This window comes from Sus scrofa, chromosome 8, assembly GCF_000003025.6.
Source record: "Sus scrofa isolate TJ Tabasco breed Duroc chromosome 8, Sscrofa11.1, whole genome shotgun sequence".
Taxonomy (NCBI): domain Eukaryota; kingdom Metazoa; phylum Chordata; class Mammalia; order Artiodactyla; family Suidae; genus Sus; species Sus scrofa.
This window is the reverse complement of record NC_010450.4, coordinates 135,618,212-135,638,069: the sequence shown is the minus strand read 5'-3', so window position 1 is coordinate 135,638,069 and position 19,858 is coordinate 135,618,212. Positions and strand designations below refer to the sequence as shown.

The 19,858-nt window shown below is 52.1% G+C and overlaps 1 protein-coding gene across 1 annotated transcript in view; it reads right to left on the bottom strand.

Annotated features, from left to right (window-relative positions):
• Positions 4,039-19,858, bottom strand: part of SCD5 (stearoyl-CoA desaturase 5) — a 126,686-nt gene continuing 110,866 nt past the window's right edge. The window contains 2 exon segments of the mRNA NM_001114278.1: positions 4,039-5,509; positions 9,513-9,745. Coding sequence (NP_001107750.1) covers positions 5,319-5,509; positions 9,513-9,745 — 424 coding nt within the window. The 3' untranslated portion in view covers positions 4,039-5,318.

Sequence of the window (19,858 nt, the reverse complement as noted above, 5' to 3'; positions counted from 1 at the left end):
TACCTTCAAGCCCCTCCCTCCACAAACCCAGCTCGGCTCCTGACCCAGGAGAAAAATGAGCTGACAGCAGCATAAAGGACCAGGGCGCAGGCCAGACCTGTCCTCTGCCAGGGTCCGAAGGTGCAGGAAGGGAGCGGAGGAGCAGGGGACCCTCGGGAGGCTGGGCGGAGGCGCAAAGACTGCCCCGGGCCTGAGGGCCTGCCAGGCTTCTGCCCACGACGGACAGACTCAGAGCCACCGCAGAGCTGCACAGGACAAGCTGGTCCAGTGGGTTCCCTGGCAGAAGGATCCAGGGTGAGGGCCCCGGCAGGGGAGGCAAAACTCTCCACTTTAGAATGAAGAATTGGACCTGAGAATTAAGTCAACATAAGACAGACGAACAGGAGATCAGCAGACAGATTTTATCCATGACACGTGGGGGAAGCCTTCGCAGAAAAATGGAGACGGCGCAAGGGCTTGGGTCTAAGTGCTTAGACGCTGGGTTGAGCAAAGAGCAGTGATTGTGAGAAAGCAACTAAAATACATGCAGAGGTTCAGGGAAGACAGGGTTACTTTATTTTTTGTCTTTTTAGGACCGCACCCTCAGCAGTGTGGATGTTCCCAGGCTAGGGGTCCAATCGGAGCTGTAGCTGCCGGCCACAGCCACAGCCACAGCAACGCAGGATCCAAGCCCCATCTGTGACCTACACCACAACTCATGGCAACGCCAGATCCTTAACCCACTGAGCAAAGCCAGGGATGGAACCCGCAACCTCGTGGTTCCCAGTCGGATTCGTTAACCACTGCGCCACGACGGGAACTCCAAGACAGGGTTACTTTAGTAAGGTTTGTTTGTACTGCTTTCTCTTGGTGCCTCCTCTCTGTCTCTGGTGATAAGAGTGTTTTTCCCTCACGGTACAGGGCATCCTTCACATGGGTTTCATCTCCCGCTTTTAAGGAAGGAAAAAGGAAGTCAGAGGCCCTTCTGGCACCTGTGTTTTTCAACTGGCTTCAAGTCAAGATGACCTTAGGTCCAACTGGCATGAGAGTCGTGCACATTCAGCCAGCTTTCACCATCCGGCTGGTCAGAGCAGAAGCCGAACTGGGAGCTGGCCCTCCTCACTTCCAGCCTGCGGTTACTGGACGGCGCCCCAGCTTCCCCCTGAGGCGGCTCCTGTCTGGGGCCCCTCCTCACCCCCAGCGTGTCTCATGGGGATCCAGGGAGCGCCAGCCCAGCACGAGGCCGCAGATTTGTCTGATGCATAAGTGTTATGTTCCTACCTTGCGGGTGAGGGCACCGAGCTTCAGAGAAGCTCAGTGGTTTGCAGATGCACCTTCGTGTGGTTCAACCTGAAAACACAGCAAGTGAGACCAGGAGTTAGAATTTGAAATCTTGCCATGGATGACAACACGGATGGACCTTGAAGATGTTATGCTGAGTGAAAGATGTCACAGAAAGGCAAATACTGTATGATGTCTGTTTCGTTTCTTAAATTTAGGTCCGCACCTGCGGCACATGGAAGTTCCCGGGCTAGGTGTCTCGTCAAAGATGCAGCTGACAGTCTACACCACAGCCACAGCAACGAGGGATGAGGGATGCAAGCCGTGTCTGCCACCTACACTGCAACTCACTGAGTGAAGCCAGGGATCGAACCCGTGTCCTCGTGGATACTAGTCAGGCTCCTAAAACTGCTGAGCCACAGTAGGAACTCCCTGTAGACTCGAAAAGCCAAAACCAAACCAAACCATGGATTCATAGATTGAAAGAACCGACTGGTGGTCGGGCATGGAAATGGGTCAAGGTGGTCAAAAGGTACCAACTTCCAGTCATAAGACGAATAAGTCCTGCAGGTGTAATTACAGCATGGTGACTAAATATTATATTGTATATTTGAAAGTTGCCAGGGAGTTCCCGTCGTGGCGCAGTGATTAACAAATCCGACTAGGAACCATGAGGTTGCAGGTTCCATCCCTGGCCTCACTCAGTGGGTTAAGGATCTGGTGTTGCTGTGAGCTGTGGTGTAAGTCACAGATGTGGCTCGGATCTGGTGTTGTGGCTGTGGTGTAGGCTGGTGGCTACAGCTCCGATTGGACCCCTAGCCTGGGAACCTCCATATGCCGCAGGTGCGGCCTTAGAAAAGACAAAAAAAAAAAAGAAAGTTGCCAAGAGGGTAGATCTTTTGTTTTTGCTTTTTGTTTTTTTCTGTGGGTTTTTTTTTTTTTTTTTTTTTTTTTTTTTTGGTCTTTTTGCCTTTTCTAGGGGGTAGATCTTAAAAGTTCTCATCACAAGTAAAAGCAGCTGTAACTCTGTGTGGGATGGAGGTTAACTAGACTTGTGGCGGGGCCATTCTGCAGTGTATACAAATGTCAATCACTGTATCGCACACCTGAAACTAGTAAAATGTTACATAAATGTCAATTTCCTCTCGGTTGGAAAAAAATAAAAAATTCAAACTCAGGTCTCTGAGCCCAGTGCTGCTATTCCTACGACTCCACTAAGCTGGAGCTTTTTACAGTATTTTCATTCATTAAGTTATTTTTCATGGTGTATATTCATTTCTACTGCTTCGATATGTTTGGGGAATAAATCAGACACGTGCATTTTTTTTTTAACCAAGAACATTCTATCCTCTCAGCCCCCATTTGTGTTCTCCCACTCGGACTTAATTATTGCCCCTCAATTTTGACCTCCCCAGTCCCAGAAAGGATGAGCCCTCACCTGAGAGGCGTTTCAATCCTGAGAGACGTCGTCCCACCTTTGCGGCTGCCGGTGAGTTTCAGGGCTCAGGGAGGCCTTGGACAGAGTCTGGGCTCCTCTCTTTTCGGATGAGAAAGCTGTACCGGCCTCTCCAGGGCCCCCTTGGAAAGGCTGCGGAACCCCCTACGTTCGTCCCTTCGAGGCTCCGAGACCTGCAGGGAACAGGGACGGAAGATGCTTGCGCGCTCTAAGCGTCATCCCTCATCAGCGTCGCCGCTGTCCTCACCCCCGTCGCGGGTGCTGCTGATAAAGACGGGCTCTCAGGCTCGGAGGAGGGACATTCCGGATTTATTTGGACCCGCTGGGGAACCGCCTCGGTTTGTGAGAAGATTCCCGCTGGCTGTTCCAATTGTAATCTGTTCTGTGAATGGAAGGCAGAGGCGTTTCGTACTTTCAGGGGTCAAGGGCTCACAGACACATTCCCAGTCAGGGCCACTGCAGTTCGTGATGCAAACTTACCTCGCAAGAGATCTGCAGTCGGCCAACACTCGGGGCCAGGTCTCAGCAAGCCGCGACCGCAATACCGAGCACCCGAAAGACGGTCCTTGCAGCGGCGGCCCGGGCTGGCCCCCCGCCTGGCTGGACCCCCACTTGGCGGCAGGCGGACGAAGATGACCCTGGCGGATGACGGGGGTACAGCGGCTTGGGGGCGAAAGGTGGGCAGAGGGAGGCGGCACGGGGAGGGGCGGAGCTGAGGGCGGCAGGGCTGGAGGGCGAGTTCGGTGCCGGGCGGAGGGGGGAAGGGGTCCCGCCTGCTGTCCGAGCTGGGTTCCTATTCGTCAGCTGGAAGCTGTACAGGTGACCGTGCTGGGGAGTGAGAACGACATACTAAGGGCCTCGCATTCCCCAGGAAACTGTTTGACGTTCCCTCTGGTTCTGCCTGAGGCCCGTGGGACAGGAGCGCTCTGGCCTTGGGGGCTGCTGTTAGCCCAGAGCCCAAATCAGACTTGAATTGGGTCATGGAAAGCATCAGGCATCGTGGGAGACATTCTCTAAACAACACTTAAGGGAGTTCCCGTCGTGGCTCAGCGGAAATGAATCTGACTGGCAGCCATGAAGACAGAGGTTCGATCCCTGGCCTCGCTCAGTGGGTTAAGGATCTGGTGTGGTCGGGAGCTATGGTGTAGGTTGCAGACACGGCTCGGATCTGGCCTTGCTGTGGCTCTGGTGTAGGCCGGGGGCTACAGCTGCAATTCGCCCCCAGCCTGGGAACCTCCATATGCCACGGGTGCGGCCCTAAAAAGACAAGAAATAAAAAAATAAAAATAAACAACATTTAAGTATCTGGTCAAGAACACCAATGAATTCATAATCATTTATTGTAAATCACCCATATTTACACATGATTAATGGCAAAAATAACACCGCGAAACACCTGCTGGGCGAAGAACTTTATTATGGCAATTTCCTACTGGCGTCATCTCGTTCTCAAAAATTGTAAATTGAAATTGAAATCCTACATCTTCCCTATCTTTGAAGCACTGTCTTCGAAGTGCTCCAATGTCAAAACTCTAAGGCTTTCTTTTGCTCTAACATCTAACACAAAGGGCACACTGTCCCATTAAGACGACGTGCTCTTTACAACGCAACTGAACACACGATTTTTTTTTTTAATCCAGAAGCTACATAATGATCACTTTATGTCTTGCTGCAAAATCAATGAAGGCCGCATGCAGGTGAAACATTTGTAGACACGGAGTTCTAGATAACTGTCGGTTATTAAGATCTGATGGCCTGGTGTGGAAAATTAATATGCTTATTCAGCAGGAGTAGGTAAAATACATGCATCATTGGCTGGCATCAATTAGAATATAAATTAGATGTCTAAACATTTAAATGAGAGCTTAATTTGCGCTTAATTTGATGTCTGGCACCTCTGAGTTATACACCTTAAAATAACAATAGCAAAGAAGAAAATCAAACACCTAAAACAGGCATTGATTTATAAGGTCAGCTGGGCATAGAGCTCAGGATGTGAAACTAGCTGAGCAGTGAACAGATCTCTTGAAGCAAAGACAATGGAGCATTAACAAGCTGGAAACAGGTCAAGAAAATAAGAGAGCCATTGCCTGTATTCTCATTTCGTTTTAAGCTGTCGATTCTCTTACTGAAAAACAACAATAAAAATGCACGCACGATAATTACAAAACAGAAACAGTCTTCAGTGCCTACTCAGACCCTCTGTTTTGGGTTCTACCCTGCCTCTCTGCTCCTTCAGATACTGTGTTTAAAAATAATGCTGGGTTAATGGGTAGAAAAAGGGAACGGGCTATCCTGAATCACCCTGAAAGAATGACACTCCTGCGTCGCGTCAGGGTTAATGAACAGGATAATGTCTGACACGTCGTTGTAGGATTAAACCACGTGTCCCCGCTCTAGCGTCCAATCAGAGCTACACTGACTTTTTAAAAAATGCTTCTCATTGATAGTTGTATCTTGACATTATTTTGAGCCCAACACAAAATTCCCGAACCACACAGATTCCACTCCCTCCCCACCCTGTACCGCCTCCCGGGAGCCAGGGACCGAGCGAAGTGTAATTAACAAAGGCCGTGAACGGAGGCGTCTTCAGGTTCCAGGGTCAGGCACTGCCGTCTCCAGTCCTGGCCTTCCGGGCCTCGATCATCAGCTTGGTGGCCCGTTTGCGGTCAGTGGCCAGCCCCAGCCAGCACATGAAGTCAATGAACCAGGTGGTCGGGTTGAAATTTAAGCCCAATTCACTCGCAGAGTAGTCGAAGGGAAAGGTGTGATGGTAGTTGTGGAAGCCTTCACCTGGAAGACAAAGCGGGCTTGAAAGAACCCAACCAGCACCTCTCTGCAGAGAGTCTCCAAAACCACTCCTTTATGGCAAGACACTGGGTCAGGCTCCAGGGGAAGCAAAAGACTTCCTTGCTGTCTGCCCCTAGCAAGCGTTCGCTCAGTGGGCTAGACAAACGCAACAGGAACAGAAAAGTAACAATGACGTAACCAGCATAAGGTCACAGGATTAATCATCGCTGCGAATTGGAGACAGGCTCCCATGACTTCGGAGCTGCTCCTCTTAAGCTAAATGCCAAACGGCGGATAACAGAGTGATGTTTTCATGTATGTTCATAAAAGGAAGCTAACCTTTGGGGGCGGGAGTGATTCCAGGAGGACTTCTTGGGAGAGCTTGGAGGAGACGGTGGTGCAGATAGAGAGCGAGTGAAGGAGCTTGAGCTGTAAATATACCTTCACAGTGAATGGCTTCTCCCTTACCTTCCTCCGCCCAAGGGTTCTACCTGAAACCCTAAGGTGTCTTCAGGAGCGGGGGCAGTGTCTCATGGCTTCTTTCATTTGTTTTTTGTAAAAGGCTTTACTGAGATAGAATTTGCCGTAAGACTCACCCGTTTACAACATACAATTTAGGGAGTTCCCATTGTGGAGCAGGTGGAAGCGAATCCGACTAGTATCCATGAGGATGTGGCTTTGATCCTTGGCCTTGCTCACCGGGTCGGGGCCCCCGGCATTGCCGTGGCCTGTGGTGGGGGTCACAGAGGTGGCTAGGATCTGGCGTGGCTACGGCTGTGGCTGTGGCCGGCAGCTGTAGCTCCGATTTGGCCCCTGGCCTGGGAAGCTCCTTATGCTGTGGGTGCTCCCCTCTAGAGCAAATAATAAATAAATACATAAATTATACAATTTAATAGCTTTTAGTACATTTAGCATTGTGCTTGCATTACCACAATGAATTCTGTAACATTGTCATTACCTAAAAAGAAAGCCCACTCTCCTGAGCTGTTGACCCCAACCATCGCCCATCCCCCCCACCCTACTTTCTGTCTCCGTGATGCCTGATTTGATGTGCTAACTTGACCGGCCAAGGGCTGCTTAGGTTAAACATCATTGCTGTGTGTGTCTGCGAGGGAGTGTCTGGATGAGATTAGCCTTGGAAGCGGGGGATTCAGGAAAGCAGGGCCCTTGTCAGTGAGAGGGGGCATCAGCCAGTCCCTGCAGGGCCTGAGAGAATAAATCCTGGAGGAAGGAGGAAGGGGACACGCACACCCTGCCCCCAAAGCCCTGTTTTCCTGACTCACTGATCGAACGTCTGCTTCATCTTTTCCTGCCTTCAGACTGGGGATTTGGCTCATCTGCTTCTCTGGTTCTCAGACTCAGCCTCAGACTGTCATTGTCCGACTGGCTTTCCTGGGTCTCCTGCTTGCAGACAGCCGGGGCTGGACTCAGTCTCCCTGATGGCATGAGCACCCGGTTCCTCTTAACAAATCTCTCTCTCTCCCTCTCCCCTACACACCTCCCCACACACAGAAGTACATCTACATTTATATAGACACAGATATCCTACTGTTTCTGAATATACATAGAGATTTATTAGGTGTGATATTATGTATACATTTCTTTGCATATATACATAGTATCTATTATATGAATGCAAGCATATGTGTGTGTATGTATGTTACATACCATGCTTCTGTTTCTCTGGAGAACCCTTACTAATACAATCCCTATGGGTTGGGCCAGTCTGAACATTTCGCATAAATGAAATCGTGTGCCATCCTCTGGGACAGGCCTCTTTCGCTTGGCATAATGTTTTCAAGGGGCAGCAGGTACGGGGACTTCATGGCTTTTGTCGCCGAAGGGAATTCCGTCCTAGGGACACACACGTTGGGGTGACCCTTCCATCAGGTGAGGGCATGTGAGTTATTTCCACTTTTTAGCTGTTCCGATAATGTTGCTATGAACACTCACAGGCAAGTTTTCCCATTTCATTTTTCTTGGGCATAAACCCAGGAGTGGTGTTGCTGGGTCGCAGAGGGACTACTTCTAACCATTTGAGGAACCACCAGATTCCTCCTTTACCGCTCGAGTGGCTGCTGGTCACCATACAGCTCTTCTCCCGACCGTGTCTGCAAGGTTCTGCTCCACAGCGAGCTCATCAGACGGAGCGTCCGTGGTCTGCCACTTTCTCTGCAATTTAGGTCTTCTTTGCCCTGTCCCTCCGCGCTCATCCCTCTCGGACGAGGGTTCTAGTCCTCTCCCTTTAGAAACAGGCACTGTTCTAAAAACCCTCCCTGTATTTCCCCCTCTACCAGGCAGTGGGCGTAACAAGCGTCGTCCAAGGACTGTCATCGCGAAGGCAGACGGGGCGTCCAGTGTTGGCCTGGGCAGCCTCAGAACTGGCACCCAGCTCTGGAGGCCGTGCCATGGCCACACTCCTGGGGCTTCCTGGCTCACCATCCCTGTGCAAGATGGGAACACGGTCCCCACTCTTGCCTGGGCTCTGAATCACACAGGATGTAGCTCCCTGCAGTGACTGTTCTTTGAGGAGATGCAGAGCGAGAGGAGGGAAAGCAGTGGGGAGCAGGGCGCGCACCCCTTTCTCTCTGCTTGTCCGGTTATGCCCTGGCTAAACGTGCTGCTCGTTCCACCTCATACCGCTCTTTGTCACACAAGATCGCGGGGGTCTTGGTAAATGGGTGACCCTAACAGCGTGGAGGCAGAAACTCACTGCACAGCGATGCAGAGACCTTTTCTCTGAACAGTGGGAACCTCCCTTCGTGGGTTTGATCCCTACGCTCAAGCCTCAGCTGAACAGAAGCCTGCGCTGCTTCTATCAAGATACAGCTAATGTTTATTTATCACTGACGTGGGGCCAGCCACAGTGCTGAGTGCTTTAGGGGCATCAATGCCTACAATTCTCACACCCCTGAGTGAGCTGCTATGAGTATCCCCATTTTTCTTTTTCTTTTTTTGGCCACGCCCATCACATGCAGAAGTTCCCGGACCAGGAAGTGAACCCGAGCCACAGTAATGACAGCACCTAACCCTTAACCCCCTGAGCCACCGGGGAACTCCCGTTATCCTCATTTAAAAATTTTAAAAAGGGCTAGTAACATGCCTAAGACAATACGGCTAGTCAGAAAAACAATATCCATGAAGCTGTTTCCTGGTAAGCACTGTTGCACATGCTACACGTAAACTCCTCTAACCTTCGGTTGACCCCCCGCAGAGGTCAATGCTGCTAATATTCCCACTTTACAGATGAGAAGCAAGGAGTGGAGGAGCCAGGTAACTTGCCGGGAAAGTGGAGGAACCAAGACTCAACCAAAGCTGGCGGACTCCAGAGGCCCAGCCCGTAACCAACCGGTGGTACCACGAGACACACGTCAAGGTCCCCGACCCTCCCATCCCTCCGTCTGAGGCCATTTTTCTTATAGGCACCTGAGGCTGGCTGGGCAGCTGAGGCCGGAGCGTCAGGGTAGCTTGAGAGAGACACTGCCTGCCACTCCTCCTTTAGGGAAAGTTCCACGGGAAAGAGAGCTACTGGAGTTCCCGCTGTGGCACAGTGGGATCAGTGCTGCCTTGGGAGCGCAGGGACACAGGTTCGATCCCTGGCCCAGCCCAGAGGGTTAAGGATCTGGCGTTGCTGCCCCTGCGGGTTAGGTCGAGGCTGCGGCTTGGATCTGATCCCTGGCCCGGGAACTCCACCTGCCTTGGGGAAGCCAAAAATGAACTAACTCACTAAACAGCTGCTCATTGTTCATCACCTACGATGTGTCAGGCACTGTCCCAAGCAGTTTGCATTAATGTCTTAATCCGCGTCGCCCCCCGGGAAGCAGGCATTCCCGTTCACAGGTAAGAAAACTGCCCATTGGAGCAAGGAAGGGCGAGGCCAAGAGCTCGGCTTCAGAGGCCCAAGGCCGCGTTCCCTCCAGTCCGCTCCGCTCCCACGGCCTCTCCTCACGGCCTCTGGCAAAGCACCGAGCAGCCAAGAAGATGTGCGCTCCCGCCCCCGACTCACCGATGGCACCCAGGGTGACGAGCGGGTTCTGCCGGGGGCTGATGTGCCTGTCGTAGGGCCGGTTTCCGTACATGTGGGCGGCACTGTTGACCAGCCAGGTGACGTTGAGTGAGACGGTGTAGCGGAGGATGGAGGCCAGGAAGTAGGAATTCCACAGGCTCTCCCCCCAGACGCCCCAGGGCACCAGCGTGGGGACCACGAAGCACATGAGCACCACGGAGATCTTATAGTACCTGGAAGGCAGGACGTCACGCTGTCACTGGCAGCTGCTGCTGGTGGCGGGGCAGACTCAGCAAGCGCAAGGGAGACCAGCTCCTGCAATTCTTGTGCCCTGTCGTGTGGCACACAAAAGCCCGTAGACCTATAAGGGCTGGCGAGGAACGCACGTTTGAGAGTCAAGACAGGTAGAAGCTGCAGAAAGCGGTGGGACCGCGGCGTACTTCAGAATTTCAACATAAAATAATCAGTACATGAGAAACCCATGCATCCCTGAGTTACATTTGTCCCACAAGCCGAAGTATGACAGCTCCTAGCTAGCATCCGTCAGTCAACGGACAACCGTTTTTTTGTTTGTTCATTTGTTTTAAATTTCTAGAAATACCGTGTTTCTTGAATAACCTTCAGGATAGATTTTGCACTAACCTAGCTTGGTAAAAACGTAAACAATCCCTTCCCTAAATAGTCTCCGTTCATCTGAAATTACCTTCCAAACCAGCATAAAAATGAGCAGTAAGTGGAGGAACAGGCATGGCCTTATAAAAAGTCATCATTTAAAAGAAACCAGGGATGCGAGGAGCTCCCGCTGTGGCAAGGATCTGCTTGCAGCTGCAGCTCGGATTCAATCCCTGGCCCAGGAACTTCCACATGCTGCAGGTGCGGTCGTAATATGTACATACGAAACCATCAACAGGCATTCCCTGATGGCCTAGCAGTGGAGGACTCACTGTTGTCACTGCCGTGGCAAGGGTTGTATCCCTGGCCGGGAACTTTCACATGCTGTGGGTGCAGCGAAAAAAAAAAAAAGGAAAGGAAAAAAAGAAACCATCAATAGTTCGATTTTTGGACCTGTGTATGCAAACATTCTGCACACCAGGTCCTGAGGGGAAACTGAGCAACGGGAAGGCTACGGAGCTAAGGGAAGGTGAGCAGACGAACAGGCAGTAGGAGCAAGATTCAAATCCAGATAGAATCGCTTCAGAGACGATCACGCTATCAGCGTTGCAAATAAAATCGTGCACGTGCGTGTGTTTTGCAGCCGGCTAGCTGCGCTGCACCAAAGGGTCAGTTCCCATGTAATCATCATTGTCTTTATTGAGCAACATGTTAACCCATCAGCACCCATTTTCCAGGCGCTGGCATACAAGACGACTGCATTTTAGTGGAAAGAGGGTGCCTGGGAGGGCAGAGGAGTGGGCTGTGGTTGGAGGGGCGAAGACCACAGACAGTGAAGGGACTGGGGGTCTAAGGCTGGGCTCCCCACAGGCGCTCTTGAGAGATGCTTATAAGGAAGGGAAAGAGGAGGGCAGGGCGGGCTAAGGCAGAAGCTCATGCACAGGGGGTTCCAGCACACCTGGGGGGCGGGATGACGCTTTCGAGTTGTCCCAAATTGAAAGGTATTCCCGCATCATCCAGCCACTGGCCTCAGGGTGGCCCCTGGGTGGGGTGAGCCCTGGACAGGGCAGTTCCGTGTAGGCAAGGGCAGCCCCAGGGAGGAGAGCTGGGGGTGGGAGCATCCGCTGAAGAGTTAGCTGGGTGAACGGCCCTGGCCAGGGGCCCTGGGAACTGGAGGGGCTCGTGTGAGGAGGTGGGGGCTCTGCTGCGGCTGCTCCTGTGTGCACCTCTGAGCCAGAAAGGATGCCGCCAAACGCTGCCCACCCGGGGCTGGGGGCGGGGGGGGGGCTGCAACGTAACGGCCTCTCCTCTTCCTCCCCTCTCTGGGTTCTAATCCACGACCTTCAAAAGAGCCTCTCCCAGTCCTGTTCTGAGACCATTGTCTGGGCCACTCATTTGGCTCCTGGAGAGGAGCCAGAGACACCCACGGAGGCCTCGCCCTGCACTGGATGCCGGGCTGCGCGCGTGGGGGCCTTCGGTCACTTACCCCTCGCTGCAGACGAGGAGACAGAGGGACACACTCTGGCAGTGAGGACCCTGTGGTCACAGGGCCCACGGTTCCCACCGAGAGGCCAGGCCCTTGCTCTGACTCTCTGCTCTGCCCGGACTCTGTGGAATCTGCCTTCTTTTTGTTTTTGTTTTGTTTCTCTTTTTAGGGCCGCACCTTGCAGCATATGGAAGTTCCCAGACTAGGGGTCGAGTAGAGCTACAACTGTCAGTCTACACCACAGTCACAGCCACGGCAGATCCGAGCTGTGTCTGTGACCTACACCACAGCTCATGGCAACCCCAGATCCCCCACCCACAGAGCGAGGCCAGGGATCGAACCCGCAACCTCATAGATTCTCCTCGGATTCGCTTCCGCTGCGCCTCGACGGGGCCTCCTGGGGCTGACATTTTAAGTAGGGTGTCTGGGGAAGGACTCCCTGACTCTACAGCTTTTGAGTAAAGACTTGATGCGAGAAGTTAGCCTTGTGGCTACACCGGACGGAGGAGTCCAGGGACAGGAAACCACAAGAACAAAGGCCCTGGGGCAGGAATGTTCCTGGCACGTCGGAGCAGAGGGAGCGTTGGGGCTGCAGCGGATGAGGATGAGGAAAGGGGAGAACGCTGGGGCTGAGAGAATCGGGGCTCACGTCACCGACGGTCCTGCCGCTCATCGTGGGGGCGTCAACCCTCCCTCCCAGGAGAGGGAGCCCGCGGCAGGTTCCCGGGAGAGGACGTGTTATCCTAAGAGGATGCGGAGGATGCCTCTGCGTGCTGTGTTGAGAAGGGGGCCCTGCGGGGGGTGGGGGGTGCAGGACGAGGAGGCAACTGGAGGCAAGAGAGGGTGTGGTGGGGCTGAGGTCCGGTCACATGCCAGGTGTACTTCAAAGCAGAGCGACAGGATGTGTTAATAGACGGATGTGGGAGAGACGAGGCGAGGAGGGCGCCAAGGATGGAGGCGCCAGCAGCTGATACGGGGAGGGGTGGGGGCGGGCCTCGAGCAGCACGAGAGGAGCGCAGTCTTGGGTCGGGTGGGACGTGTCTTACACGTTCAAGGGGCGATGACCATCAGGCAGCTCAACAGACAGGTCTGGGGTTCAGGGGTGCTCCAGAGAGAGGTTTTGATGGGAACGGACACTTGGGATGCACAGGAATGCCCCCCACTCACACACATACGTTTTCTCATCTGCATTCCAAGATTGCTCTGTGAGGTACCCTTTACAACCTCAGCTTTAGAGGACATTCACGGGGGTCCAGAGAGGTCGGGGAACTTCTCCAAGACCACGCTGGTTGTACAGAGCACGGGCAGGCTCCACCCTCAGTTCTTAAACCCAACCACCTGCTTGCTCTAAGTAGAACCCGCCTCTTGCTCAGCCTACCAAGAGCAGGTCCTGGTGGAAGCTAAACCAGGTCAGAGTGTGTAATCTAGCCAATCGCCCCACAAGCTGAACATGTTTGAGTAAAAACACTGTCTTCTCAAGGTCAGAAGTAGACACTCTAGCTGGACTCGACTTCTTCCCATGCCTTGGGCCCCACCTTCTCCCTGTCCCCTGAATCCAGGACACGCGATGCCCAGCTGACTTGACTTTTTCAAGTATCAGTTGAAGTGTTCTTCCTTCTGGGGGATCTCTGTGGTCCCCTAGGACCAGGCAAGGTGCTCCAGCAAGTGATTTTGTAGCATGTTTTCTTTGCAGCTCTCACAGTCACACGGCCGACCTAGCGGGCAGTCGGACCGGCTATGTCGTGGCCTCAACCCTAACTGCACCATAGAATCAGCTGGGTGAACATTTAAAAATAACTGATGTCGGGAGCCCACTACCCACCAACGGAATCCGACTCGATCAGAATTCGTGATCTGGGCCCTGATGTTTTGAAGCCTCTTCACTGCAAACATCGATGATGCCTCCCTAGCATCCACCTCGATCCTTCCTCTCTTGCTGAAATGCCCTGATGTTGTTCAGAGATCCACCCATCCCCCTGCAGCCATGTCCTTCAGGGACGTGGGTCCTGATTCGTCCGAGGCAGGAAATGCCGACCGATCTCATTCACTTTGCCAACAATCAGTCTGGGAATACGGGCCCATAGCGGCCAGTAAGATATGAGGGAAGGACGGCTATAATATTCTGGAAGGTAATAACACGCGTTAGTGAAGATGAGAGAATTCGGAACCCTCATGCATCACCGGTGGGGATGTAAAATGGGACGGCTGCTGTCGAAACAGTTTCTCCAAAGGATAAACATCAGATTTCCACATGAGCCAGTAATTCCATTCCTAGGTATATATTCAGACAACCGGAAACAGGAGCTTGAATAGGTATCTGTTCATGGAAACATCATTCACGAGAGCAGAAGGGGGGAAACCACCCAAGTGTCCACTAATAAATGAACGGACAAACTAGATGTTGTTATTCATACTATGGGTTATTATCCAGCCATAAAAAAGCATGGGATTTTGACATATGTGACCACATGGATGGAACCTGAGAACATGCTTGGGGAAACCAACCAGACGCAGAAGGACAAACGCCATGGTTCCACTTCGATGAGGAAGGCAGACAGGCAAGTTTGCAGAGAGAGACAGTAGAATAGACACATCACTAGGAACTAGGGGCGAGGGAAAGGAAAAGAGAAGTTACTGCTTAATGGGTCTGGAGTGTTTCTGCGAATATGATGAAAAGGTTTTGGGTAGAGATGGTGGTGACAGTTATGCAGACACTGTGCATACGCTTCGTGCCATAGGACGGTACCCTTACGAGTGGTTAAAATGGTAAATATTACGTCACGGATATTTTACTGCAATAAAAAAGAGATTCAAGAATACTTCCCTCAATAACAGAAAGAGCTCAGAGGCAGAGATGGCTCCTCTTTTTTCCCAGTGACACCTGGACCTGCTCCGACCACCTTGAGACTGTGACAGGAAGAAGGCTCAGAAACAAAGGGGAGGCGTTCCTGTCGTGGTGCAGTGGTTAATGATCCGACTAGGAACCATGAAGTAGTGGGTTCAACCCCTGGCCTTGCTCAGTGGGTTAAGGATCTGGCGTTGCTGTGGCTGTGGTGTAGGCCAGTGGCTATGGCTCCGATTTGATCCCTAGCCTGGGAACCTCCATATGCCGTGGGTGTGGCCCAAGAAAATACAAAAAAAAAAAAAAAAGAAAGAAAGAAAGCAAAGAAACGAAGGGGAGCCCCCGAGGTTGACAGAGCAGAAAGATGGAAAGGTTTTTGAATCTGCTGGTGAGCCACCAAACGAACCAGTCCTAGTGCGGCTTTACCCCTGAGCTCTGACTCTGGGACACGCCAGGCAGGAGTGTCAACATCTCCTGTGGAGTGGCTGAAAGCCCTCTAGGACACCACAGTGGACACCGTGGTGTGGCATCCTGGTCTCCTCTTTGTCTCAGGGGACTTAATCTCCCGGTCCATGGCAGTGCTGCCTCTGCTGGATGGAGAAGCACCTTGCCCTAGGTCGTGGCCCCTCCCCACACCCCGTCCAGTGACTGACCTACAAGAGCTGTGGTCCATGACCCAGGCTGAGTCCCACCAACCAATTCGCCAGGACTCCGAAGACACAGCACTACTTGCGAGACCCCAGGAGGGTTGGCCAAAGCCTCCACAGAGAACAATGAAGGCCCAGCTTCTTCCTTGACTCAATTGTGCTTCTGTCTCATCTCCTCTTCCACAGGTGTTGACCCCCGACGACTCTCTCCAGCAAACTTTCTACAATGTAATATCTGTCTCAGAGGCAGCTTCCTGGCCACAGGGACACACCGCCGGGTCTGCAGCTGAGAGCCAGCCTCTCCAGACTCGTGCGCGGACACCCTCATGGAGCAGGCACACCTAAATATTCGCGGAAGGACTGAATGAATGATACCCTGGTTAGTCAACGATGAGTTCTCAGCATCCCAGGAAAATAAACACACTACAGTGACTTCAGTAGGGTGCACAGGATGAGAGAGAAGATGCCCGGGTTTCCAGAAGACAACACAAACCGCACAATGAATGAATGTTCAGGCTGCTTTTGGGCTCCTCATTGGATGCCTCTCTCTTGGACGGCTGCCAACACAGGATTCAGTCTGTAAAGCCAACGACTCAATGAAAGACATTCGTGCTCACGGGGTCCCACCCCCAGCTTCCACCAGGTTCCATCGTGAGGTTTTCTGCCTCCAGTTTAAATGAATGATGTCTGAGCGTGAGCTTCAAAAATCAGGTCGTTCTTTGAGGTTCCAAATATGGCAAGTTTTCGGCAATCTTGAAGACCACAGCCTGTCTAGCAGGTTTGGACGTGAGTGGCTTCTCATGTGTCTTGCTGTGAACACTCAGATAGGAGTTACCCGATAGGGAAAGACCGGAGACAGGAGAAGCAGAGAGCAAGAAAGGGTAAGGACGGGCGAGCAGGGGTAGGGACCTAAGGCTCACCCGAGGAAGGGTGGCCCTCCTCTCCAGACTTGAAAGCAAAGACCCACAGGCTTACGCCCAAAGCGCTCAACTCACCATACAGGTAACTCGGGCGCCGTTTCCTAGAGCTTTAGGGTGGCAGCTTATAAGAACAGACCCACAGGACTTCCGTGGTAGCCCAGCAATTAAGGATGTGGTGTTATCGCTGCTGTGGCACAGGTTCGATCCCTGGCCTGGGAACTTGCACATGGTGCCGCTGCAGCCAAAAAAAAAAAAAAAAAAGCACAGCGGATATTGGAAAGCTTCCGATTCCGCCCCCTCACAATTCCTCATGACACCTACACCGCAGTGGGAAGACAGCTGTCAGTATTCAGCTCGAAAAGTGCATTTTCACAGTCAAATGCCATCATGAGAGTGTCCCCATCCACGTAAGCTCTGCTTAAAGGACACGGGTATCAACGTGGTCCCTAGCCTTTCACTGCTTTGAAGAACATCCTTATTCCAAGAAACAGGTCACGACCAGGGGAAATGAAACATTAAGCCCAAAAGTTTGTTCTATGGAGAAGACAAGCTTTGGGATTTCATGGACTTTTCTTTTCAAATCTGGGGGTGAGAAGCACCTGAAAACTCTCATTTTGCTGTAGATGAAAAAGACATTGCTGTTCTCTGTCTGCAGGCCTGTCCCGCTGCTCGGCTCACCCCACGCCCAGCAGAGCAGAGCTGCTGGCGCGCGAGACCTTGAGAGTGAAATTTATCCGAGTGTGAAGGAGGGCCAGTGACCTGCGGACTTGAAGCGGGGCCAGCCCGAGGAATGTGAAAAGAAGCAAACCCAAGGGGCGAGAGAGAAATTACAGCTCACACACGTAGCGTGATGATGAGCTGGCTGTCACTGGTATCTTGATTAAACACGTTTGGTTTTGCGATTTCACTTACAGCCGAGCCAGAAATTCATCTTCCCTACAGTTTTTGCATCTTGTAGGGGACCAGGCAAAATCCTGTGGCTGCTTACATAAACACGGATTTAGAGGACAGACGATGCACCCTGGCGGCTTATACAGGCTTGGGACATTCTCTCCCTCCTCCTCCGCCCCCTCTGTTGTCACCCTCCAGGAGGTGGAATGTGTGTTTGGATGCAGATCTGAAGATGGAAGCCCCACCGATGGGGTAGCTCTTTGCGTTTTTCAGAAAATCTTCCAGACTCTGAGTCGTTTAAGCTGAAAACAGGCTTCGCTGAGGTGCCCATGAGCCTGCCTTTCAGGTGCTTCAGTGTCTTTCGGCGACGGTGCTGCTGATCGCTGCATTTGAAGTATTTTCTGAAAGTCTTAATCACTTCAGAGTTGCCTTTGACCCTCAGTTAGTCTTGACCTCGCTTTTCCTGCGCTGCTGCATGGTTAGCATTCCCGTAGAAGAAAATCTTTAGTTAGACTCACGAGATGCATAATTCTCATCTTCTGGATAATTCCCTCCACAGAGACTCAGAGATGTCTAACGGCTGCTCCGTGAAAGCATCTCCTTTGGAAACTTGCAGTTCGTGGGTAAAAGACGTATTTTTCCTCTCCGACTTCAGCTTTGTTTGTTTTGGAGGCCTGCGCATGGAGGTTAGTTGCATCCATCTGCTTGAATTCAATTTGTCTTTGTACAAACAGCTGGCATTAATTCACTAAGCAGGGGTTCCGGAGAGAAACAATCATTTCAGAATTTCAGCACAAGAGAGCATTATTCTTACCTCATTAACGACGAAGTGCTTATAGGAAAAGGCTCAGGCATATTGATTGCTAAGACCGAGTAAGGAAGATTAAAAGGATTTTTCTTTTCCCAAGCTTCAATTCCATCACAATACGCACGGGGCAAGTTCTCTGAGGGCAGGACTTGTCTTGATCTCATTCACATCATTCCTAGTTCCGGGGACACAAGATGCTGGTCCGCACAGCAGGTGCCCAGCAAGCAGCTGGACTGTTGACGTGCGCTAGAAGGAAGTGACAAGGATGCCCATCCATCTTTGGCAGAAGCAACGAGATCAGTTCACCTCGCGATCATTTGCTATTTAGAGTTCTCCAGTCTTCTCTAGAAACGGAAGTCGATTAGGCTGGATCAGTCTGGGTCTCCAGGATTCTTTGTCTCTGTCCTTCCTCGCGCCGAAGTTTCTCCCTCCCTCCCTGATTAGTTATCAATCATTCTCAGAGAGTTATAGCAACAGCAGACTAGCTCCTGATGGTACACAGACTAGGGGGGATAACGGGAACAATTAACACCATTTACAGAATACTTTTGTATACAGCTTTCTCTCACCCTGAAAGTGGCATCCCCCCTCACTCCCGCCGCGCTCTCCGATAAACCGATCAGGAGAAAACACAACCCCTCCTCTAATGTGGGACCCGTGAAATCGCATGCAAGCTCTTGTGTGTATTCCCCTTTTCTTCTGGGGCTCAAAGTCCACAGCTTCCACCACATTCTCAAAGAGATATTTAGTTTCCAAAGGAATGAAAGCCCAATATACTAGTCAGAGAACTACCATTTTCTTCAAGGATGCTCGTGTTCAACCTCGTTTTTCTCTGTGTCCTTTAGGATCTGTCCTAAGACTGAAGTAAAGCAAATTTTAATTCAATTTAAAGCGTGGTTCTTTTTAAGGCAAGACTGTTCTCCCTACTTTTCTTAGCAGTAACATCTGTAAAAGAACTACAGTGATGGTTGGCAGTGGTACGGGTGTGCGCACACACGCACAAGCACACACTGGCATGGGGGTCTTGTGCTGAAAGGACAGCCACCAACGGACGGAATACAACCCTCTACCCCCACCCAAGGGCGAAGGCTTAATCCCCCAGCTCTGCCACTGATAAGCGCCTCACCAGCACCAGTCTCTGTGCGGGAAAGGAGCCTGGGAGCGCATTCGGCCACGTGCAGGATCCGCATCGACGGCTCCGGCCGAAGTGACCAGGGAGCCTGCCCGTTCTCCTCGTTCAGGGCAAACACGAGCAGGCCGATGTGCCCGTCTCTGCGTTGCGCACGTAAGAGGCACAGCGCTGGGGGACAACACCTGCTCTCCAGCCCCGGGTCCCTTTCCTAACTTTGACGGCGCCATCCCGTCCTCGCCAAGCGCCCCAGGCCCCTACATCCCAGCTCCGGACTGAGGGCCTCCAGACCCTGACCGGCCTCCTCTCCACCGTGCTCTTAGCACGTTCGTCAAGTCCCTCACCCCCCCACGGGCCGTGAAGACTCAGGCGACAACCACTTTCGACAGCGGAGGCCTCCTACCAGCGGAGGGTCCACACGTCCAAGGACCCCGACTTTCTGTTCAGTTGTGGGAAAGGAAAAGAGGGACAACTGAAAGTTCCGCACGAAAGGGGCAAAGGCACAGATTACTGGCGATAAAATGAGTGAAAGTCACGGGGCCGTCATGTCCCGCCTGGTGACCAGAGTTAGTGACTCTGTGTTGCACATTGAAAGGACCTGGGAGAATGGACCTGGAAAGTGCTCGTCACCAGAAGGAAGAGTGTGACTGGGGGGTGACGTGGGGTAACAGGCCTCACGGCGGTGATCATTTTGCAAGACTCACAAACGTGGACACAGTCCGTTGCACGCCGGCCACTGATACCACGTGTCAATTACACCTCATCAAAAACTGGAAAGTCTGTGTGCTGAATAAATACACATATGAGGAGCATGTGGAAATCATCACCTATTTTTGTTTCTTTTCTTTCTTTCTTTCTTTTTTTTTTTTTTTTTTTTGGCATACGCAGGTTCCCAGGCTAGGGGTCGAATCGGAGCTGTAGCCTCTGGCCTGCACCACAGCCACAGCAACGCCAGATCCGAGCCGTGTCTGCGACCTACACCACAGCTCACAGCCACGCTGGATCCGTGAC